General features: G+C 53.2%; 1 protein-coding gene across 1 annotated transcript in view; it reads right to left on the bottom strand.

The window, feature by feature from the left end:
* The window catches only part of PLXNA4 (plexin A4), a 415,019-nt gene that overhangs the window by 67,665 nt on the left and 328,608 nt on the right, over positions 1-18,746 (bottom strand). The window contains exons 10-13 of the mRNA XM_019751040.3: positions 12,041-12,241; positions 6,130-6,226; positions 5,469-5,659; positions 1,336-1,487 (exon numbers count right to left, since the gene is read on the bottom strand). Coding sequence (XP_019606599.3) covers positions 1,336-1,487; positions 5,469-5,659; positions 6,130-6,226; positions 12,041-12,241 — 641 coding nt within the window. The remainder of the gene's footprint in view (positions 1-1,335; positions 1,488-5,468; positions 5,660-6,129; positions 6,227-12,040; positions 12,242-18,746) is intronic.

Here is an 18,746-nt window from a genome sequence, read left to right as displayed (position 1 = left end):
CCTCACCTGTATCACCTTCTAATCCATTCACTGTTTAATTTTTTTACACTTAACTTTTTCATCTGTCTGGAATTTATTTGGTTTATAATGTGAAATAAGGATCGGATACTATATTTTTTTTTCAGGGAGTTAACCAGCACCACTTACTGAATGAGCTTTCCTTTCCTTGCTGATTTGAAATGTCAATTTTATCACATACTAAATGTTTATAGATCAGGATTCTTTTTCTGGGTGTTCAACCTTACGTCACGTATCTAAATAGTGCCACAGTATTTCAGTCATGTGGCTTTATAATAATATTTTTTATATCTGGCTATGCAGGTCCCAAGTAGGGTATTTCACATTTCCCGAGACCACAATATATTGGTGGCAGTCTGGTTTGGTTTTGTTCTGGGAAGGGCGCAGAAAGTTGGAGACACAGGAAAACCTTTGGGTCAATAAGCAACGATAGACCAGGGAAGTGAGTCCTCCCAAGGTTGGAAACTTCAATCAACTGAGCTACTCTGAGCACCTTGGGAAAACCAGGAGGAATTGAATAATGGCAGTACTGATGGTTCCAGAATCACTAAATCCAGGCAAAAGCCAGGAAGCAGAAATATAAACTGCACTGACCTACCTAAAGAAGGCCTTTCAAAAGAGTCAATAACTTATGCACACAGGACAAGTAGCAAGATTTCATTCCGGGAGGGGCAGCAAAGATGGTATAGAATATAGATTCTATTGTGCTGGTAAACATTTCCTGGTTGTGTGTGCTGGGCTGGAAAATTGTGTTTACTTATTTACAAGGCGATACATGACTCACAAACCACCTCCACCAGGTGGGTTAGAGGTTCGGGTCACTCGCTGAGTGACCCTCTCAGTGGATCAGCAGAATTTGCAAAGAGAAAAACAATCCAAGTGAAGGCGGCTTTCATTTTCAGTCTCCACAGAGAGTAGCTCAGGGTCGGCTTCTTTTATAACTGGGGGAGGGCATGTGTGGGGAGTTTGGGTCAGCAGAGGGAGTTGGGTGTAACGAACTGAACGCACATTTCTCTTGCAGATTTTAATTTTGCTTTGTCTTACTCCTTCTCACCCTCACAGCCCAAGGAGGGAACAGTCACTTTTCTCTCCTTTCCCAGCCTTTTCCCCTTTCTATACTTCCCCCCAATATGGCAGCTGGCCATATACTAGTGTAGGCATGGTGTAGGCACTGGGGAGTTGTGGGAGTCCCCTCCCCACCCCTTAGAATGTTAAGGATTTTCTCCTTTGACCCCCATAAGCTTTCAGACTGTTTGCTGCTGGCTTGTCTTCCCTCCCCTCCTATATGTCTCTGCGTCTCAGGTCACCTCCACTTACTGTTCCGCAGGGATGTAGCCGTCCACCAAAGGGCTGCACTCCACGCCGGCCACTTTGACGTGGGAGGCGATGTCCCGGAACTCCAGGCCCAGGTTCTCTCCTCGGATGGTGACCTTGGTTCCCCCTTCTCGGGGGCCGGTCACTGGGATTATCTGGAAGGAGGAAGCATTGCGATTTGGCAGGCACCAAGATAGAACCATCACCCACTTGCGGATGGGGCGACAGGGCAAGGAAATCCTGCTGGCTTGTCTCTATCTCCACCCGGTTCCCTGAGTTGGGAACAAGTTCACCAGCGCACCCAGGTCTGGGACCAGCCAGGGGTAGGAGCTTCGCTGAGAGCGGTCTAAGTTTGTGTGTGATTTTAGGAACAGTGCTCAAAGACCCTCTCTCACCTTCCTATTTCATAGAAGAGGGAATGGAAGGGGATCCACAGTGTTACCGGGGAATTCGTGGAAAATCATGATTAAATTTGGCTGGCATTTGCTTGTGTTGCTTCTGTTCTCAAGAAAAAGGAAGAACCTCCCCCCCACCACCCCCTGTAAACCCACAGCCCTCCACACTACGGGGATCCACCCATCTTTTTAAGACCCTTTTCAAATGTCACTTCCCATAGTCTCTGTCCTCTCCCTCCCCTCCTCTCCCTCCCTTTCTACCCCCCCCAAGCCCACCCCTGCAACTAAAATTTCAGGCCCCCTTCTTTGTGCTCCCTTCATGGTAACATTTGTGTGGAATTCCCATCCTTCCAGCTCCCACCCACTTCCTCTTCAGATCTGGAGTCTCTGACACCAGGAACAGTGTCTCACTTCTCTTTGTGGACTTTTCAGTGACAGCACCACACTTGCTTCGAGTTGAAATTGTATTGCAAACCCCAACTATCCAAGCATCTTCCTGGAGTTAGCAGAGCATTTGTCACAACCCCTTGACCGTCACTGTTTGGCTTGGTTTCTAAGGGAGATGGGTCTCATTTAGACTTCACCCTCCTGGCTGGCCTTCCCCCCAGAGATGGCACTGGTGGTGTTAAAACCCACGAGTGGAATGGTGATGTCAACAACAGAGGGCCTGCGTGGAGGGAGGGGCTCCGTCCAGTTCACGCGATCTAATGGTGACATTCCACAGGAGTGACCTTGGTGGCAGAAACATGCTGTGCCAACCTCTCTTGGCATCTGATAGACAGAGAAGGGCACGTTTCCCATTCCTGGGGCCTCTGAACTCCAGGATGTGGATCTTGGCTAATGTCAATGAGATCACAATTGAAGGAGCCCAGACAGACCATTTCCTACTCTCTCCAGCCCCAAAGATCAAAACTGGGGGTTCCATACTGGGGGGCAGTGAAAGAAACGAGGCTGGGGTGCCCCTGAGTGGCAGCTTTGCCAGGCAGAGGCTGTTCACCTACAAAAGTCGAGGTACTTCCTTCTTACACATGCAGCTGTGCGTGTTTGTGAGTGTTCACATGAGTGTGAGGGTTTGCACACACGTGTTCGCACTGCACTGGAAACAAAGGTTCTTTGGAGACACAGACCCACTGCTGTGTGAGGGAGGTGGGCAGATATAGGGAGGTTGGAAGGGGGAGTCCATGTTCTTCCAGCCAGTCCCTCAAAGTGACACTGGCAGCTGGCAGCAGGCACTGCCCGCTATTCCAGCCCCGACTTGTCATCCTGAAGAAGGAGATTTATCTCTGGCTCGGTCCTCGGTTCCCTGGGTTCCCCGGGGGGCGGGGGGGGGGGCTGCCAATATGGAGCCAGCCAGTAGCCCCCGTTGCAGGGAGATTTGTTTAATTTGCTATTGCCTCCCTGCCATTTTCTTGGTCTTAGGCCAAAAGAAAGCAAGTCCCACTGTTTTCGCCAGGCACACGGTTAGCAGTCATGCATGGCAGCACGGTTGCTTGTTAGGGGCTCTGGGGGGTATAGAAGGGGAAGGGGAGGGCTGGCTGGAAAGGAGGGGGGCACAGCCCAGGTGTGGGACCAGGTGCAAGGGGGAGAGGGGCACCCACTTTCCGCCCCTTCCCAGATAATTCTGCCGGTTAAATGCATAAGTATTTCCCCCCAGTATGAGAATCACTGTTGAGATTCCTACCCATGCAGCAGACTGAAGTAGGGGCTGAGGGACGCTGCCAGCATCTGGTAAGCCAGGAATGGGGGAGGGGGCAAAGGGGCCTAAGTAGGGGTCACACCTAGAGGGCCACCCATGAAGGGTCCCTGCTGGAGGAGGCTGTTCAGTGCCAAAAGCCAAGCTTCCTGCTTTTCCATGTCCCTGGTGTGTGTGCACAAAGGGAAGACACCCCCCGACGTCCCGTGCACCCCTGTGGTGAGCGCAAACATATGGGTGTCTTGCCTTTGTGGGAGGAGAATGTAAACCCAAAAATCAAGAGACCTGGGGCTCAGGACCCCTTTTTTTAAACTTGCTTAGAAGAAATAAGCATCTCTGAGCACTGGTCTTTTTATCTGGGAAAGAGTGATAATAATCATAGCTTTGGCAAGCTTTGCGGGTTGAGTTATGTCTCCCCCAAAATCCGTATGTTGAAGCCCTAACCCTCATCCCCCCAGATCGTGACGTTATTTGGAGACAGGGTCTGTGCAGAGGCCATCAAGTTAAAATGAGGTCATTAGGCTGAGTTGTAATCCAATATGACTGGTGTCCTCATAAAAAAGGTAAATTGGAACAAAGGCACACATAGAAGAAAGCTGGGTGAAGACACAGGCAGAAACAGCCCCGTAGAAGACAACGGGAGCGGGAGAGGCCTGAACAGATGCTCCGTTACAGCCCTCAGAAGGAACCAACCCTGCCAACATCTTGATTTCGAATTTCCAGCCTCCGAAATGGACAGAAAATATATTTCTGGTGTTTAGGCCACCCAGTCTGTGGTCCTTTGCTGTGGCAGCCCCAGGAAACCATAAGGCAGGGATGTTGTGAGGACGGATGGAGTAAGGGATACGGAGATAGCTTGCAAGCAATAAAGCACCACACAGAGAGTCGGCCTGTGATTGCACTGCCAGGGTTAGGTTATCAGGTACAGGTGCGTTTGTGGGACTTCGCAGAGCTGGATACCCAGTCCATCCTCACTGGGCACGAAGGCAGCGACCGAGCCTCCTTCTCCCTCCTCTTTTGTCCACTCTCTTCAGCTTTGTTATTAAGTCAGCATCCACTGTGGCCAAGAGGCATGAGCACCTACTGTGTGCTAAGCCCTGTGCTAGGAGCACAGACATGAGGCAGATATGAGGTAGGTCCCCTTGCTGACACATAGGTACCTCTTCCTTATTTTACAGGGAAGAAGGGACTCCAGCTGTGGTGGGAGGGGGGACCTTAGGAGGTCTTTCCGCCAAGAGTGTGGAGTGGGGAGCTGGGGACACAGGGGACCTAAATAAACCCAGGGGCAGTGGTTCCCTTGGCTTAGACATGTGCGGCAACAATTTTAACAACGTTGATGACGAAGGAGGGGGAGGAGAATGAGAGATCCCCGTGGGCTGGGCATGGATTCTCTCCTATAATCCTTATAACTGTCTTGTGAGATAGATGCATAGACCCACTGCACAGGTGAGCAAGCTGAGGCCTGGAGATAACGATGAATTAGCCCTGGGCTACCCAGCAGTTAGCTGACAGAGCTGGGCCTCAAACCCCGTTCTCCATCACCCACAGAGCTGCATGTGTAGCTCTGCCCTGCCCCTCAGCAGTATTTACGCTACTGCCTGTGTCCCCTGGGTGTCCTGAACTGTGCTCCAAATCCATTTCTGCATCTTACAGCTTAACGCTTGCTTTGGGTGGGTCCTGAGGCCTCTTCAATTCGACCTCCTCCACCTCCCCAGGGCGGCGCCCTTGACCCCCACGTAGCCTCTGTCATGGGCCCACTGCTGGGTGAGGCGGCCACGGCTGGAGCATCACAGCTTTGTTCCCGAAACTCTTAGAGACAAAGGGAGAGTGGCAAGGACTTAGAGTCCCTTCTCACACAGCTCACGCAGATACTCCAACAGGAGGGTCGAGACGCTGTCTGCTTTTGACCTCCCTTGCTAGGGGCCGGGCCTCTGAGCCGAGCCTGCAGACTCTGGGGAAGCTGAGGTGCCCCAGCCAGCTGGGCACTGAATGCACCCAGCGATCCCGGGGGACCCACCACATGCTGGAGCCCCTGCACTGGGACCTACCTCCGTGATGCGGGGGTTGGTGCACTTGCTGTTGGCGCCCGCCAGCTCCAGCCACTGGCTCTCGTGGACGGGGCAGTGCTGCCGCAGCGTGCACTGGCCTTGGCCCTGGCACCAGCCACACTCGAAGTCTGGGTCCGCCTTGAGGCACAGGCCGCAGCTCTCCCGCATGGCTCCGCACTTGTAGAGGTGAACTGTGGGCAGAGGGCCAGGGGCGCTTTGGGGTGGGGTGGGGGCTGGGAGGGGAGGTTGGGTGGGGCGGGGAGGCGGGGCGGGGGGGGGGGGCGGTGGAAGCTAGGGGTGGTGGTGGATGGGGGGGGGGGCTGGGAGGGGCCGGGGAGTATGGACAAGGACGGCAGCCCCAGCCTCCGGCGATGGGACACAGCTAGGAAGTCAGTCTCCCTCCAGAATCAGCATCCTCCCTCAGCCAGCCCTGCTCACCCCGCTCCACCCCCAGAAGCCCCCTGCCCACACCGAGCCCACCTCGCACAACAAGTCAGAGCAGGAGGGATGGTGGAGAGGCTGTGGAGGGCGGGCTTGGGGCCAGAGGGACAGGGACAACCAGTAGGTGGGGGACAGAATGGCACCTGCCCAGGAGAGCAGAACCGCTCTCTCCCTCCACCTGCCCCTCCCCCACCAGCACCACCGGGGCCGCCTTCCACACCTTTGTTCTGGGCTGGGTTGTCGATGTTGAAGTGGCCGTTCCACACGACCGTCAGCTCCACGGGCAGGTTGTTGATCTCCATCCCTTCGTAGGAATACTGCAGCCAGGTGGGGAGGAAGAAGAAAGCTGGGTCACGGAGACTTCAGGAGGGGCTGGACGTGCAGCCTGAGGCCCCAGGAGTGCACCGGGCTGGACTGGCCATGACTGTGCGTGTGTGTGTGTGGGGTGGGCACACGTGTACATGCACGCACATGTGTGGGTGAGCTGCGAGGGGAAGCACTTACCAGGGGACTGAAAGCGCGTCAGGAAGCTACGGTTGGGGTGGGTGCAGGCCTGCTGGGTGGGACACCCGTAAATGCAGGTTGATGGACAAGCTCTGAGCAAGTGACTCATCCTCCTTTAACGGGGCCTTGTCCTCAGCTGGGCTTTCCCCAGGAAGGTTAACAGAGTCCCAGCTTGGGACTGTGGTGCTAAGAGGCAGGGACAGGGTGCAGGACGGGTGCTGCCAGGGAAGCAGGGCAGACAGGCAGCCCCCATGGAGACGTGGCAGCCAGCCCCCATCTGTCTTCCCACAGCAGACGCTTCTCAATCCCCAAAGGAGGCAGGCAGCGGGGACTCTGAGCCTGCCCTGGGCAGCATTTCCGATCCCTACCGGTGATGTTCTCATTATCCCACCAGACTCTGCCACCATAGGGGGTGACATGAGGAATGGAACTGAGACAGGGTTACTGTAGAGGCGGGAGGGGCTGAGGGCTGGCGATCAGTTGGAAGGGTCTACTCTAGACATGGTTTGAAGCGGTATTTGCAGAGCCGATAGGCTCTTTGAACCCAGAGTGGAAGTTTGGAGGGGCTGGGCCGTGGGGGTGTTGATGGTCGTTAGGGCAGGCAGCTGATGCCCCCCCCCCCCCGCCCCAGCTAGCCAGAGCACCTTCACCAAGGGGAGGAAGCCACAGAACCTTGGGAAAGCACAGGCTGGGGAGGGTCTCAGGGTCTGTCACCAGTGCCTCTGTCTCTGTATCCCATTTGGAGGGGCTTCTAAAGGAGAGGTTATCACCCCAGATTCCTGAGTTCCAGAATGTGCCCCAGTGTGAATATGTCATGATGTCCTCATGCAGCCGCATAAGTAGGATGTGAGTTTAGCTTTCTTCAGGCTCGACCCTGGTGCTCCAAGATTCTTCACCAGCTCCCTGGCCAGTTTGCTCAGGCCGGGGAGCCACGTCCAGTGTGTTCTCCTCAATGGCGGCGTTTGCCCTGCCCCATCCACACTCATAGCATCTCCCTGAGACTGATGACACTTGGGCCAGGGCCAGGGTCTGGGCTCCAGCCATGGAACACAGCAAAGCTCCCCAGCCCTGCGGACACAACAGTGGGGAGCTTTTCTGATCCGAGCATAACTCAGCTGGTGACTCATATGCTGTTTGCTACATAGCTCGGTCATCAATTTCCCAGAGATTAAGTTCTTGTGTCTGGGTCAGGCTGAGCCCTTCCAAGTCATCCTGAGTTTTCTCACCAAACCTCTTCTCCTCTAGACCGGTGGTTCTCATGGGCCACCCTCATCAGCATCAGCTAGGGGGCCTACTAAATGCAGATTCCAGCACCCCCCCCCCCCCAGACCTGCTGCACTGGAGTCTAAGGAACTGGGGAGCATTCCAGGCAAACGACTTTAGTGCTCTTGCTGCTGACCAAAGTTCAACATCGCTGCTCCCTGCATTGTGCTACAAGCTGGGAGACACTGGATTGCCCAGTGGAGGGGTATGTGGGGGAGGGCAGGAGGGGAAGAGACAGACAGATACAGAGAAAACTCTTTTCCAGACCGTCTTCCCATTTCCTCCTCTAGCCAAGCTGCTCTTCCATCCTTTCCATTTCCCTCCTCCATGGCCCCAGTCAGGGACACGCAGTGAGGGTGGCCCAGGCTGCCAGCTAGAGGGCTCTGGGCAGTGCTGGTTGTTCCAGGCTCAGTGAGGCAGCCCTGGCCTCCTGCCACTCAGCCCTGGGTCTGGCCAGGACCCAAAGAGGAGGTAGCAGGTCGTGATCTGGGGCCTGTGGACCAAAAATCAATAGACCCTCAGGCCCCTCTCAGGAAGGACCTGAAATCCCCCAGAGAGCAAGGCAGGAAATGTGCCTGTGTATGTGCGTGTGTGCGCACAAAGCTGTTTGCATGCATGCTGACTTGAGGTCACGGCACGTATCTGTATTCTGAGTTCCTACATGCGTGTAGGCACACACAGTGTCACCACGTGGTTCCGCAGTACCCAGCTGTGTGAATGTGTGCAAATGATCTAAGTCCCAGTGTCCCCATTTGTAAAGTGGGAATTCCAAACAGTGCATTCCCCACAGTGCATTGTTGTGAGGTTTTGAGACAGCCACCCAGTACTCTGAGGTATATACAGGGCCTGTCACGTAGAACGAACACTCCGATATTATTGTGTATTTTAATCTACATGTATACACTTAGGGGGGCTATGCAAAATATATTTGTATCCCCCGTGTTTATGTTTATGCGGAATAATAATAGCCGCCATCTATTGAGTATTCATGTGCCAGACACTTGGCACACATGGAGGTGTATGCATATGAGAATGCTGGAGTGTTCAGATGTGTGTGACTGTGTGTGTGTGTGTGTGTGTGTGTGTGTGTGTGTGCGTGCACATTTTCTTTTTGAAGAAAATTGAAAATAAAAACAGACTTTAAGGATCGAATATGCCGGGTATTGCTTTCTCTCTCTCCCCCATTCCCGGGGTTTTGATGATGAAATATTACAGAAACCACTAACCCCGGCTGCTCCCCTCCACTCTCTCAATCTCGAGGGGTGTCACTCTCCTTCCTGGACACACTCTCTCCCCCAGGACCTGCATCCCAAAGGGAGGGGGGGCAGCACCACTGGCTCCCACCCCCCACGACTCCCCACCTCCGCACCACTTGGCATTTATATGGCTGTCTGTAATCAGCGGGCATTTCACCTGCACGGACACCCAGGGCTGAGGGAAGACTGTTTCAGGCTCCCAGGGGCCAGGAGGCTAAGTGTCTCCATCGAGTATGCCATACCCTGGCCCTGCTAGTGGGTGATGTTGACCATGACCTTGGGAAAGCGTGAACCGCAGTTTCTCTTCCTTCTGAAGCACAAGAGAAGACGTCTGTATACTTTGGACATCCCTTCCTCCAGCCATTCACTTGTCCCAAGCGCTGAGCTATTTTGCTGGAAAGCGCACCCATTCCCGTGAACAAATCTGAACACCATAAGAAGTCTATGTGTGTCCATCTCCAGGACCCCAGAGCGCGCAGCAGACCCATTCCCCGCGGTGTTCCAGTACAGCAGGAAAGGGGAGAAGGGACCTCTCCATCTGTGTCCCCATCCCTGCTTTGCATGTGGTAAACTGGGGCACCAAGAGGAAACTTGCAGCCAGTGTGGGTGGGTGGAAGCTGGGCCAGAGCCCCGGGGCCTCGGCCGGCACCACAGCCAGCTGGCGGCCCTCTGCGGCCCACTTACTTGGTGACTTAGAGGCGGATACTAGGCACTATTATTAATAGCACTTGACATTTCTCTAGAACTTGGGAGTAAAGGAGGCCAAGAATACCCGCAGTTGTTACCCCTCCAACTGCTGCTGCGAGCTACTCTGTTCTCTTCCCACAGGCCCCCTGAGGGCTGCAGTGATTGGCCCAGGGCCTGTCCCCAAAAAGTGGGCTGGAAGTGACCTGCTTCTCTCTCAGATCCTTCTCCCTTCCTGCCCCCATTCCAGAGACCTCACTTAGGGAATGAAACAACAGTAGCTCTTCTTCCACAATCCGTCTGAGGCAGATCAGACTCTGCTCCCAGGGGTTACACCACGGCTGTGGTATAACATAGTCACTTGCTAATTTTTGCTCACCCTTTAATTAGAGGATGGGATGAGCCTAGCGCTACCTTTGCCTGCCCCATTGGTACTGACCAGGGGCCCAGCACCAGGTACCCTGTGGGGGTACCACACATGAGGAAATCTGGCCTCACCTGCCCGGACCTCACCTGTCAGGGCTGCTGAGCTCCCGTTTACGCTCTTGTTTCCAGGAGGCTCTGATTTTGCTCCCACATTCAGGGAGTTCCCTGGGACCCCTAATGGGCTCGTTCATTGAGTCAGGCCTCAGCTCAGTAAAAGCTGAGGACCTCTGAGCCCAATCGGCTTTCAATTCTGGAAGGACATAGAAAAGCAGCGAGTCCCAACGAGTCTCATGGAAGCTCACGTTAGTCCCGCAGGCAGAGACCCAGGGGTTTACAGGTTGTCATCTGGGGTACCGTCATCTATTTAACCGAGTCAGCGGAAGCACAGGGCCCAGTCTTGTGGCATCTGGGGAGCTGAGGCCTCATCGTCAGAGACCACAGACTGTCCTCTGTCCTCCCTCCTGATACCTCAGGGCCCTGGATCCCTGCGGTAGCTTCTCTGAGGAACCGAGCGTTTCCTCTGTGGTCTGAAACCCCCAGCTGCCTTCTGCTGAGTTAAACGTGCGGCTCAGGCTCTCTTCCCACAGGGAGTTGCTTATTCGGGGGAGAACCACTTGAGCCAAACCCTTGGGGCTGGTCTGCTTGGCCTTAGGATTTAGAGGAAACAGGAGGTGCTTACATAATCCCTTTTGCTTGCGAGCTTAATCTAGAGCACTGCAGAAACCTCAAAACAGCCTGCCTGCCAGGGGAGCTGTGGGTACACATCTGGGGTTTCAGAAGTTGGGAGATCAATTGTCAGTTCAGTCCCTGGAATGCTGAGCCACCCTGGGCAAGCATGTGGGCCTCTCTGAGCTCCCCATGACCCCTAAACTACTTCCTGTAGGAAGAGTGGACTGCTCCCAGGAAGGGCTTTGTCTGGGACCCCCCTGGTCCTATGTCACATCCCCAAATATAGTCATCACATGTCAGTACCCGGAAACAACGAGAAGGATGAATGGGAGGCAGTGTGACACAGGAGCAGACCCCAACTCCAGGCCTGGCCCTGCCACTCACTAGCTGTGTGACCTTACGCACGTCACTTACCCTCTGGGCAGGGGCAGGTACCCCAAGACACACGAAGCTGCAGCCCCTTTGAAGGGCTGCCTGCATATCTGCCTTTGTATTTACTAAATTCTTAAAGAGGTTCGCCCAAATTCTATAATGCTCAGCCCCACAAACCTAGATGAACCCCTGCTTCTCGGCCTCCAGTTCTTTCGTACATTGAAAGAGAAGGTAAAGGATCTTACAGCTTGAAAATGGTACAAGGCTCTAAGTACAATGTTTGTCTCTGAGCATCTGGGAGCACAGACATAGCCCAGGGAGAGAGTGAGAACAGCACGCAGAGCAGTGACGCAAGGCCCCAGGCAGGCCAGAGGTGATGCACCAAATGGTTCCCTGTGCACCTAGGAATCCGGTGACAGCCCGAGCAGGGACCTAATGTGAATTTTCTAAATACAGGGCAGGGTTTGTGCTGATCTGAGCATGGCACTTGTGCTGCCGGCTCCCTTTGCAGGTCTGTCTCAGAAGCCCCCTGTGCTGGGAACAGCCTCTGTGTAGGTGTGAAGGCAGCGGGGGGCCCTGTGGGCTCCCCAGCTCAGCTCTGGTAGGAAGGCGGGCCCAGGGCCACCAGGGCTTTTCTCTGGAAGGAGGATGGATGTGCCCGGCAAAGACACCTGCCCATGAACAGCACTCAGCTTTGGGACCATGGCTGGTCCCAAAGCCCCTCCCCACAGCCCTTGTCATGGCCAGAGGACCCTCGGAGCCCAGCCACCCCTGCTGGGGTGGCATAAGGGGCTGGGCTGGGAGAGCAGGGTGGAGCGAGCAGGTAGGCAGGGAGCTGAGCCGTTTTGTGGGTGTTTGGGGAAGTCCTGCAGAGCTGAGCGGATTCAGCTCTAGACAAGAAGAAGGGCGGGTGCAGGAGGGGTGGAGGCGCCCGCAGGCATTGGGCGGGGCACTCACGGAGGTGTTCTGGCACTGCACGCTGGAGCTGTTGAAGCGCAGGGCGGGTACCCTCTGCTCGCTGCCCTGGATGCTGAGAATGCATTCGTACCCGCGCTGCCCGGACTGTGGCTGGGGCAGGTTCTTGGCCTTGAGGGTGATGGGCTTGATGACCTCCACCGGCACCAGGATCTTGTCCACGCGCAGCAGCTGGGGGCAGTCCTGGGGACAGAGAGCTCGCTCAGGCTGGGGGCAGGAAGCAGAGACGTGGCAGCCTTCCCAGGCATCACCCGGATGTTCGCCCGACGCCCCCTCCCACGGAGACACCCAGGGCTGGTCCTGGGCTCTGGCTCATCCCCAGACACCTGACGGAGGGAATGGGACTGAGAAATCCCCCGTCCCAGGGTCACTGTCTTCAGGCCACTTCTCACTGAAGCCATCCCTTGACCTCTTCAGGTTGCATATTTTTTTATTAGTTCCAGGTGTACAAAACAATGTCATAGTTAGACATTTACACCCCTCACAAAGTGAACCCCCGTCCCCCAATCTACTACCCCTCTACCATTGTATATAGCTGTCAGAATTCCATTGACTCTATTCCCTATGCTGTACTCCACATCCCGTCACTATATATATATATATATATATATATATATATATATATATATATATATATATATATATATATAAAACGATAGTTGTCATTCGATATTATTCAGCTTCAGCTTCAGGTGTACAGTGCAGTGGTCAGGCATCTACACTGTCCACGAAGTGGTCTCCCTAATAAGACACCTGGTGGGGGGAGAAGGCCTCTGAGCGCCAATGCCTGCTGCAGTTATGATGAGCTACGGACCTCAGCACATCCCCACTTGGAGACTCAACTTCCTTAACTGTCAATCGGATGGGACCCAAGGACCCATTCCGCTCTAATCAGCCCTGATCCCATGAATTGAGGTTGTCTTATACCTGTCCTTCCTGATTACCCTGGAGCTTTGCATCAGGGAAGCAAGTGCCCCAGGGCTGTTAGCGAATGCCCCCTCCCCTCTTCCAGGCTGCCCACACCTTTATCCTGAAGAGCAGCTAGGAAAGGAGCCGCAGACCCAGCAATCCCACTTCTGGGTGTGGACCCAAAAGAACTGAAAGCAGGGACTCCAACTCGGACATAGCAGCACTATTCACAACAGCCAAAAAGTAGAAGCAATCCGAGTGTCCATCAATGCTTGAATGGATAGACAAAAAGTGTGGTATATACAGACAATGGAATAGGATTCCACCTTAAAAAGGAAGAAACTTTTAATACAAGCTACAACATGGATGAATCTTGAAAACATTATACTAAGTGAAATAAGCCAGTCACAATAGGACAAATATTACACAATTCCGCTCATATGAGGTCCCCAGAGTAGTCAAACTCATGGAGACATAGTAGAATGGTGGTTCCTGGGGGAGGGGAAATAGAGAGCTAGCATTTAATGGGGACAGTTTCAGTTGGGGAAGACGAAAAAGTTCTGGAGATGATGGTGGCGATGGTGGCGCAAGGTGAAGCTACTTACTGGCACGCTGAGCTGAACTGCACACTTACAATTGGCTAAGGCAGTAAAGTTTATGGCTGTGTATTTTACCACAATTAAAGAGGAGCAGCAGGGAGGCAGGCAGGAGGAGGGGGGAAGGGGCGAGGATGGGGCCTGGACCCAGCGCGTGGCCCTGAGGCTCAAGAGTGAGTGGGTCTCTGGAGTCTTGGAGGCCCACATGGGACGAGAGTCTCAGTGGGTCCATCCTATGCCCGTCTCAGTTGATATCCCCCCGACCCCCACTCCAGCAAGACAAGAATGCAGACACATAGAGGACAGGAGCAATTCTGAGAAAAGCATGACACTCAGGACTGAAGCGGGGTGTGTGATGCTGGAGAATCAGGAGAGAAGATCTATGAAAAGTGGGGAGTTGTCAGCTGAGGGTCCAGGCCCGTCCTGGCTCTGCTCCTCGCTCCACCTGGGTCCTGGGCAGCTCTCCCTGCCCCAGAGCACGACCTGCCTGCTATGTCCATCTCTGCGTGGGGGAGCTGGGTCTGTGATTGCATTTGGAGTAAGAGCTCCGTGCTGCGATGTCTCCCCTCCAGGTCCTAAAGCAAGATGTGGCTGCTCATGGATGGTGACCCGAGGGTGTCTGGACCAACCTAATGGATCCCTTCTACTTTGCAAAAGAGAAACGGAGGCAGGAAGAGGCAAAATAATGGCTCAGTGTCAGCAGATGTGCCGGCAGCTGAGGAACTCAGAGGCCAACCCGCCAACTTTCCATCCCTTAATGAAAGAAAGAGGCCAGTTCCTACAGGTGGGTGGGACCACCTCGGGATGGGGTGGTGGGCGAGCAAGGAACTCCCTGAGACCAGCAGGACTGGGGAGCTTGGAAACCCTCCCAAGGTGAGCTGGAGCCTTGCCTGGGGACTGGATTGATTCTAGTCCAGGATATGGGCTGAAGCATAAGCCTCTCTCTCTTCCCCTGTAAGATTCTCACTGAGGCTTGTTATGAGTTCTCTAATGAGCCCTGATTGCCAGTGGCCCCATAAAGGCTTAGTTTGCATATAAAAAGGTTGGCAGCTCTGAGAGTAAGTTCATTAATAATAATTGGAGAGGCCCAGGGCTGGGCTGGGCCCATTTTCCTCTGGTGGCTCTTCTCATTGACCTCGGTTCCCTCCTAATTGAAATGTAAAATGGCAATTTTGTCTTTGGCAACAAGGCATGAAGGGACCACCACCCTGTCCTTTCCTCCCACTCCAGCTCCCCAGCTCCTGACCTGCGGCATGCTGAGGTCCCAGGTACTAAACCACCTCTAAGTTTAATGTTCCTGGGAAATTTCTGAGACACCTCCATGTTTCGCCATGAGTCTACAGTCCTGCTTTGAGCACTTCCGCCGGGATCCGGAAGCTCAGGCCATCCAGATCGCGTCCTCACCTTTGAGCTTCCTTCACGAGAAAGGACCTAGCTGGGGAATCATGGCACTTGGAGTGCAGTCTACCTTGCTCCTGCTAATTTCAGCGTCCTGAAAGGGTTCGCATCATGGCTTGGTATAACTCTCAGTGGGAATTAACAACGCTTCCTCCACAGGGCCTTGGGTTGGGGGGCGGGCTGCCCATGGACTACCACATATAACGTTGCCGACAAATGTTGGTTCTTTCCTCGTCCTCCCCGCAGCTCAGGCTGCACCTGGTCCCTCGTCCACTCCCTTTTCCTACCTCATTTCTGAAGGATCCATCTCCCCTGCTCCTGACTCCGGGTGCTTTTCCATAAACACCCCATCAGCTCCCACTGTCCAGCTTATTCCACCCTGTTTGTGGAGTCGGACAATTTCAAAAGCTCCCAGTGTCCCAAACACCAGGGGGACAGATCGGAAGGTCCCAGTTCCGCCCACTGTTCTCCTAACAGCAGTCCCCTCTTCCGGGAGGTGACATCCTGAAGCTGTATGCTTTCCACGCACAGAGACAGGACCTCCACCAGCCAACCATGTGGCTTCCAGCAAGTCCCTCAAACGCTCGGGGTGTCCCCGTCCATAAAAGGAAGAGGTTAGTTAGGATTAGATTATGTTTACGATCCCAGTTCTATTGATAACGCCATAGATGATCTGGGACAATCATGATATAGCCTTTCCAAAGCTCAGTTTTCCCATCTCTAAAATGGGGATCATACCACCTACTCAACTACCTCCAAGGGTGGTATTCAAAATACTGAACAATTGAATACATGCTGGAGGGGCTTGGGGACTTATGGGGGACATGGGCCTCCTGGAAGTGGCTATGTACCTACCAGGAGGGGATATCTTGAAAGGACAATAACTGGTAGATTGTAACCAGTATCGCTGTACAGGTGTGTATGGCTCTGGTAGGCAGTGTGTGACACTGTTATCATTCTAGCGAACATGGTTACACAGTGCAAGGGATACAAGGATTCAATCCAGCGCACATTCTGCTCCCTCCAATCCTTTACACGTCTTTTCCCATGTGCTCGCTTGTTTCCTAGCATAACACATATGACTGCATCCCCCGCCAAAAAAATGTCCATGATAAAGAAACTCAGGGCCTGGTACCAACTGTGACCATGAACAAAATACTAAACACCTGCTCATCTGACTTTCGCCCCCAAATGGCTATCTAGTCCCCATACAGAACTCCTCAAAACCTACCGCCCTTCCCTGTTCAAGGAAGATATTTCTCGGAAGAATCATGTGAAAGGGCCAGCTCTTGGAGAGTGGGAAATACCTGCATTTAGCAAGATCGTTTGGAGAGAAACGCATAGAGTGAGAAGCAGACTGCTGTGGAGGCTGCTTTGCTTGGGGCTACATTCTGCAGTTCTAAGAATGGGCTGAGGGCGGGGAGTGGCAGCGGCTTGAGGCACAACAAAATCTTTAAGGTCATGGCTTTCAGTAGGCAGCTCCAGTGGGCTCCAGGTCGACTGCCCAGCCCTGTGTATGTGTTGGTCTCCACTTAGGTGCACACAGAAGTAAAGATAACAGTGCTAATTTCAGGGAGCACAAACACCTGGCTGAAGTATGAAAGCAAAACAAGGATGCCTTTCCATCTACAATGTCCAACATGTCAGTGGCTGCTTTATACTGAGGTTTCATTGCATATTTAAATAATTGAACAAGGACGTAAAGACGGCTGCTGAGCTGGGAGAGTAAAGGCTGCATTCAAGGCTGGTGCTGCCTGGGGAGGGGTGGCAGGTCTGGGGATTTACAGCCCTCCGTGTGTTTACAAGATGAGAACTCTAATTCTCCTGGTTGTTACAGAAGGACTGCGGAGGGAGCTCGGGGGAGGGAAGGTGCAGGGAGAGCTGGGCTGGGGCAGCATCTGGGGGCAGCTAAGGGATAAATGATTTGCAGGTCACCTTTCCCTTCCGCATCATCTCAGCCCCCATTAGTTCCAAAGACAAGCCAGCTCGAGCCCCAACCAACTCCCCAAATTTACACTCACCTTCTCAGACCCCTGGTGCCCAAGACAAAAATGTAACGCACCATATATTTTCTTGCTGTTCCCCAAGTTTATAACGCCATTAGCGTGATCTACGAGGGGCTGGTTTATGGAGAGAGCAAAGTAATAATACAGAAAGGAAATACCCATAACCTTAATGGGGGAGGGGCAGACGAGATTGATGGAAAGTGCAATTGTCTGGAGAAATGGCAACTCAGTAATGGAACACCCGGAGTGGGGGTGGCTCATGGAATGAAAGCTAGTTCTTTAGCTGGGTTGGCTTTGTTTTTCTCAGAGGAGGGTGAAGGGCATGGCAAGGGTGGTTTTGTTCCTTCGGGTTGGGTCCCAGGAATGGCTCCTCTGCAAGAAGGGAAACAATTGCTGACAAGATGGGCTGGCCTGACTTCCTGAGGGTCCTGTTGGTGGGGGGTGGTCTTGGTGTGGTAAGTGCCCTTGGCCTAGGGTTTATTTCAGCACCAGGGGCAAGCAGCCGTCCAGGGGTTAGCACCTTCCTCGCCTTGCCAGCTCTTCAGTTGTACAGGACTGACTCTTGGGATTGGTAGGTTTCATGGTCTCCATGCTGGCTAAGGCTGTCATCTCAGGAGTAGCGGGGTGGGAAGGGAGGTGGGGAGAACCTTTCAAGCACAGCTTTGGAAATCAAATAGAATTCATTTTGCCTCTTCTGATCTTACAAGTGTTCTCTGGAGTAAACTCTGCTTGAATCTCAAGAAGAGAGGGGCTGCGGGAACCTCCTCGCTGAGCCTGTGCCCCGTGGGCCAGATGTGCTTCGCCTTTCTAGCAAAACTCATCCAGTCAGAGAACGGAGCTTCCGTTGCAGCTCATTTTGCTTTTCAGTTTAGATGAGAAATAACAGTACAATAGTCCGTCGAGGGCAAATGGTTGTTAATGATTTCCTTTTCCATAGAAGTTCGACTTTGTTCCCTAAAGATCGCTGGTATTAAGTGAGTGGGCCCGATGGGGTATGCAGGTGGGTAGGCAGAGGAGCCTGGAGATTTCAAAGCTACTTGGGGACCCGTGGCTCCTCCAGCTTGGTAGACGTGAGGGCAAGGTTCTATTAATGGCTGCCCCAGCGAAAGGCCACTCCATTGGGAAGCAAGGAGTTTTCGCTGCTATTTCGAGAACAGAACTGAGACCAGGTAGACCCCACTCATCCCACTTCAGTTTTCCCTCACTTTCCTCTCCCTCCTCTGTGTGGTGCCCAGGATCCGGCAGCTGATCCAAAGACCCAGGGTTGTTATCACAATGCCATCCTTCGTTGAAACAAAACCATTCCTTGTAACTGGAATACAGTTACTATAAACGACATATGTTACTGGGCATTCTATTTCTAATAATTGTAATTATGCTAGAATACTTGCCATTACTATAATAACAACAACAATTGACCAGTTCTCTGTTCCAGACCAATAACTTCACCTGAATGCACTCTTTGTTTGGGGAGGAGGCGGGGGAGGTAATTCAACATCCCCGGTGATCGTCAACAAAGCCAGTGTTGAAACTGGAAGACGCATGGATGAAAACCTTCCTGGAATACAAGATGGTGCTCGGTGGATGAAAAGCCACCTGGCAGTATCCCTCTTGGCTAACAAAAAGACCCTGTCTGCATTCCCACACTCAAAGGTTAAAAGGAAATGAAAACCCAGGGACTTCCAGAAGAATCACTGGGCCTAGGTCTCACCCTCCTTCCAACAGGGTAGGTCTGCACCTGGGTGTCCAGAGAAGCTGTAGGCCTGAGGCTGAGTGAGT

Source organism: Rhinolophus sinicus, chromosome 8, assembly GCF_057876585.1.
Source record: "Rhinolophus sinicus isolate RSI-liver-muscle chromosome 8, RSI-T2T, whole genome shotgun sequence".
NCBI lineage: Eukaryota > Metazoa > Chordata > Mammalia > Chiroptera > Rhinolophidae > Rhinolophus > Rhinolophus sinicus.
This window is presented reverse-complemented; position numbering and strand designations above follow the sequence as displayed.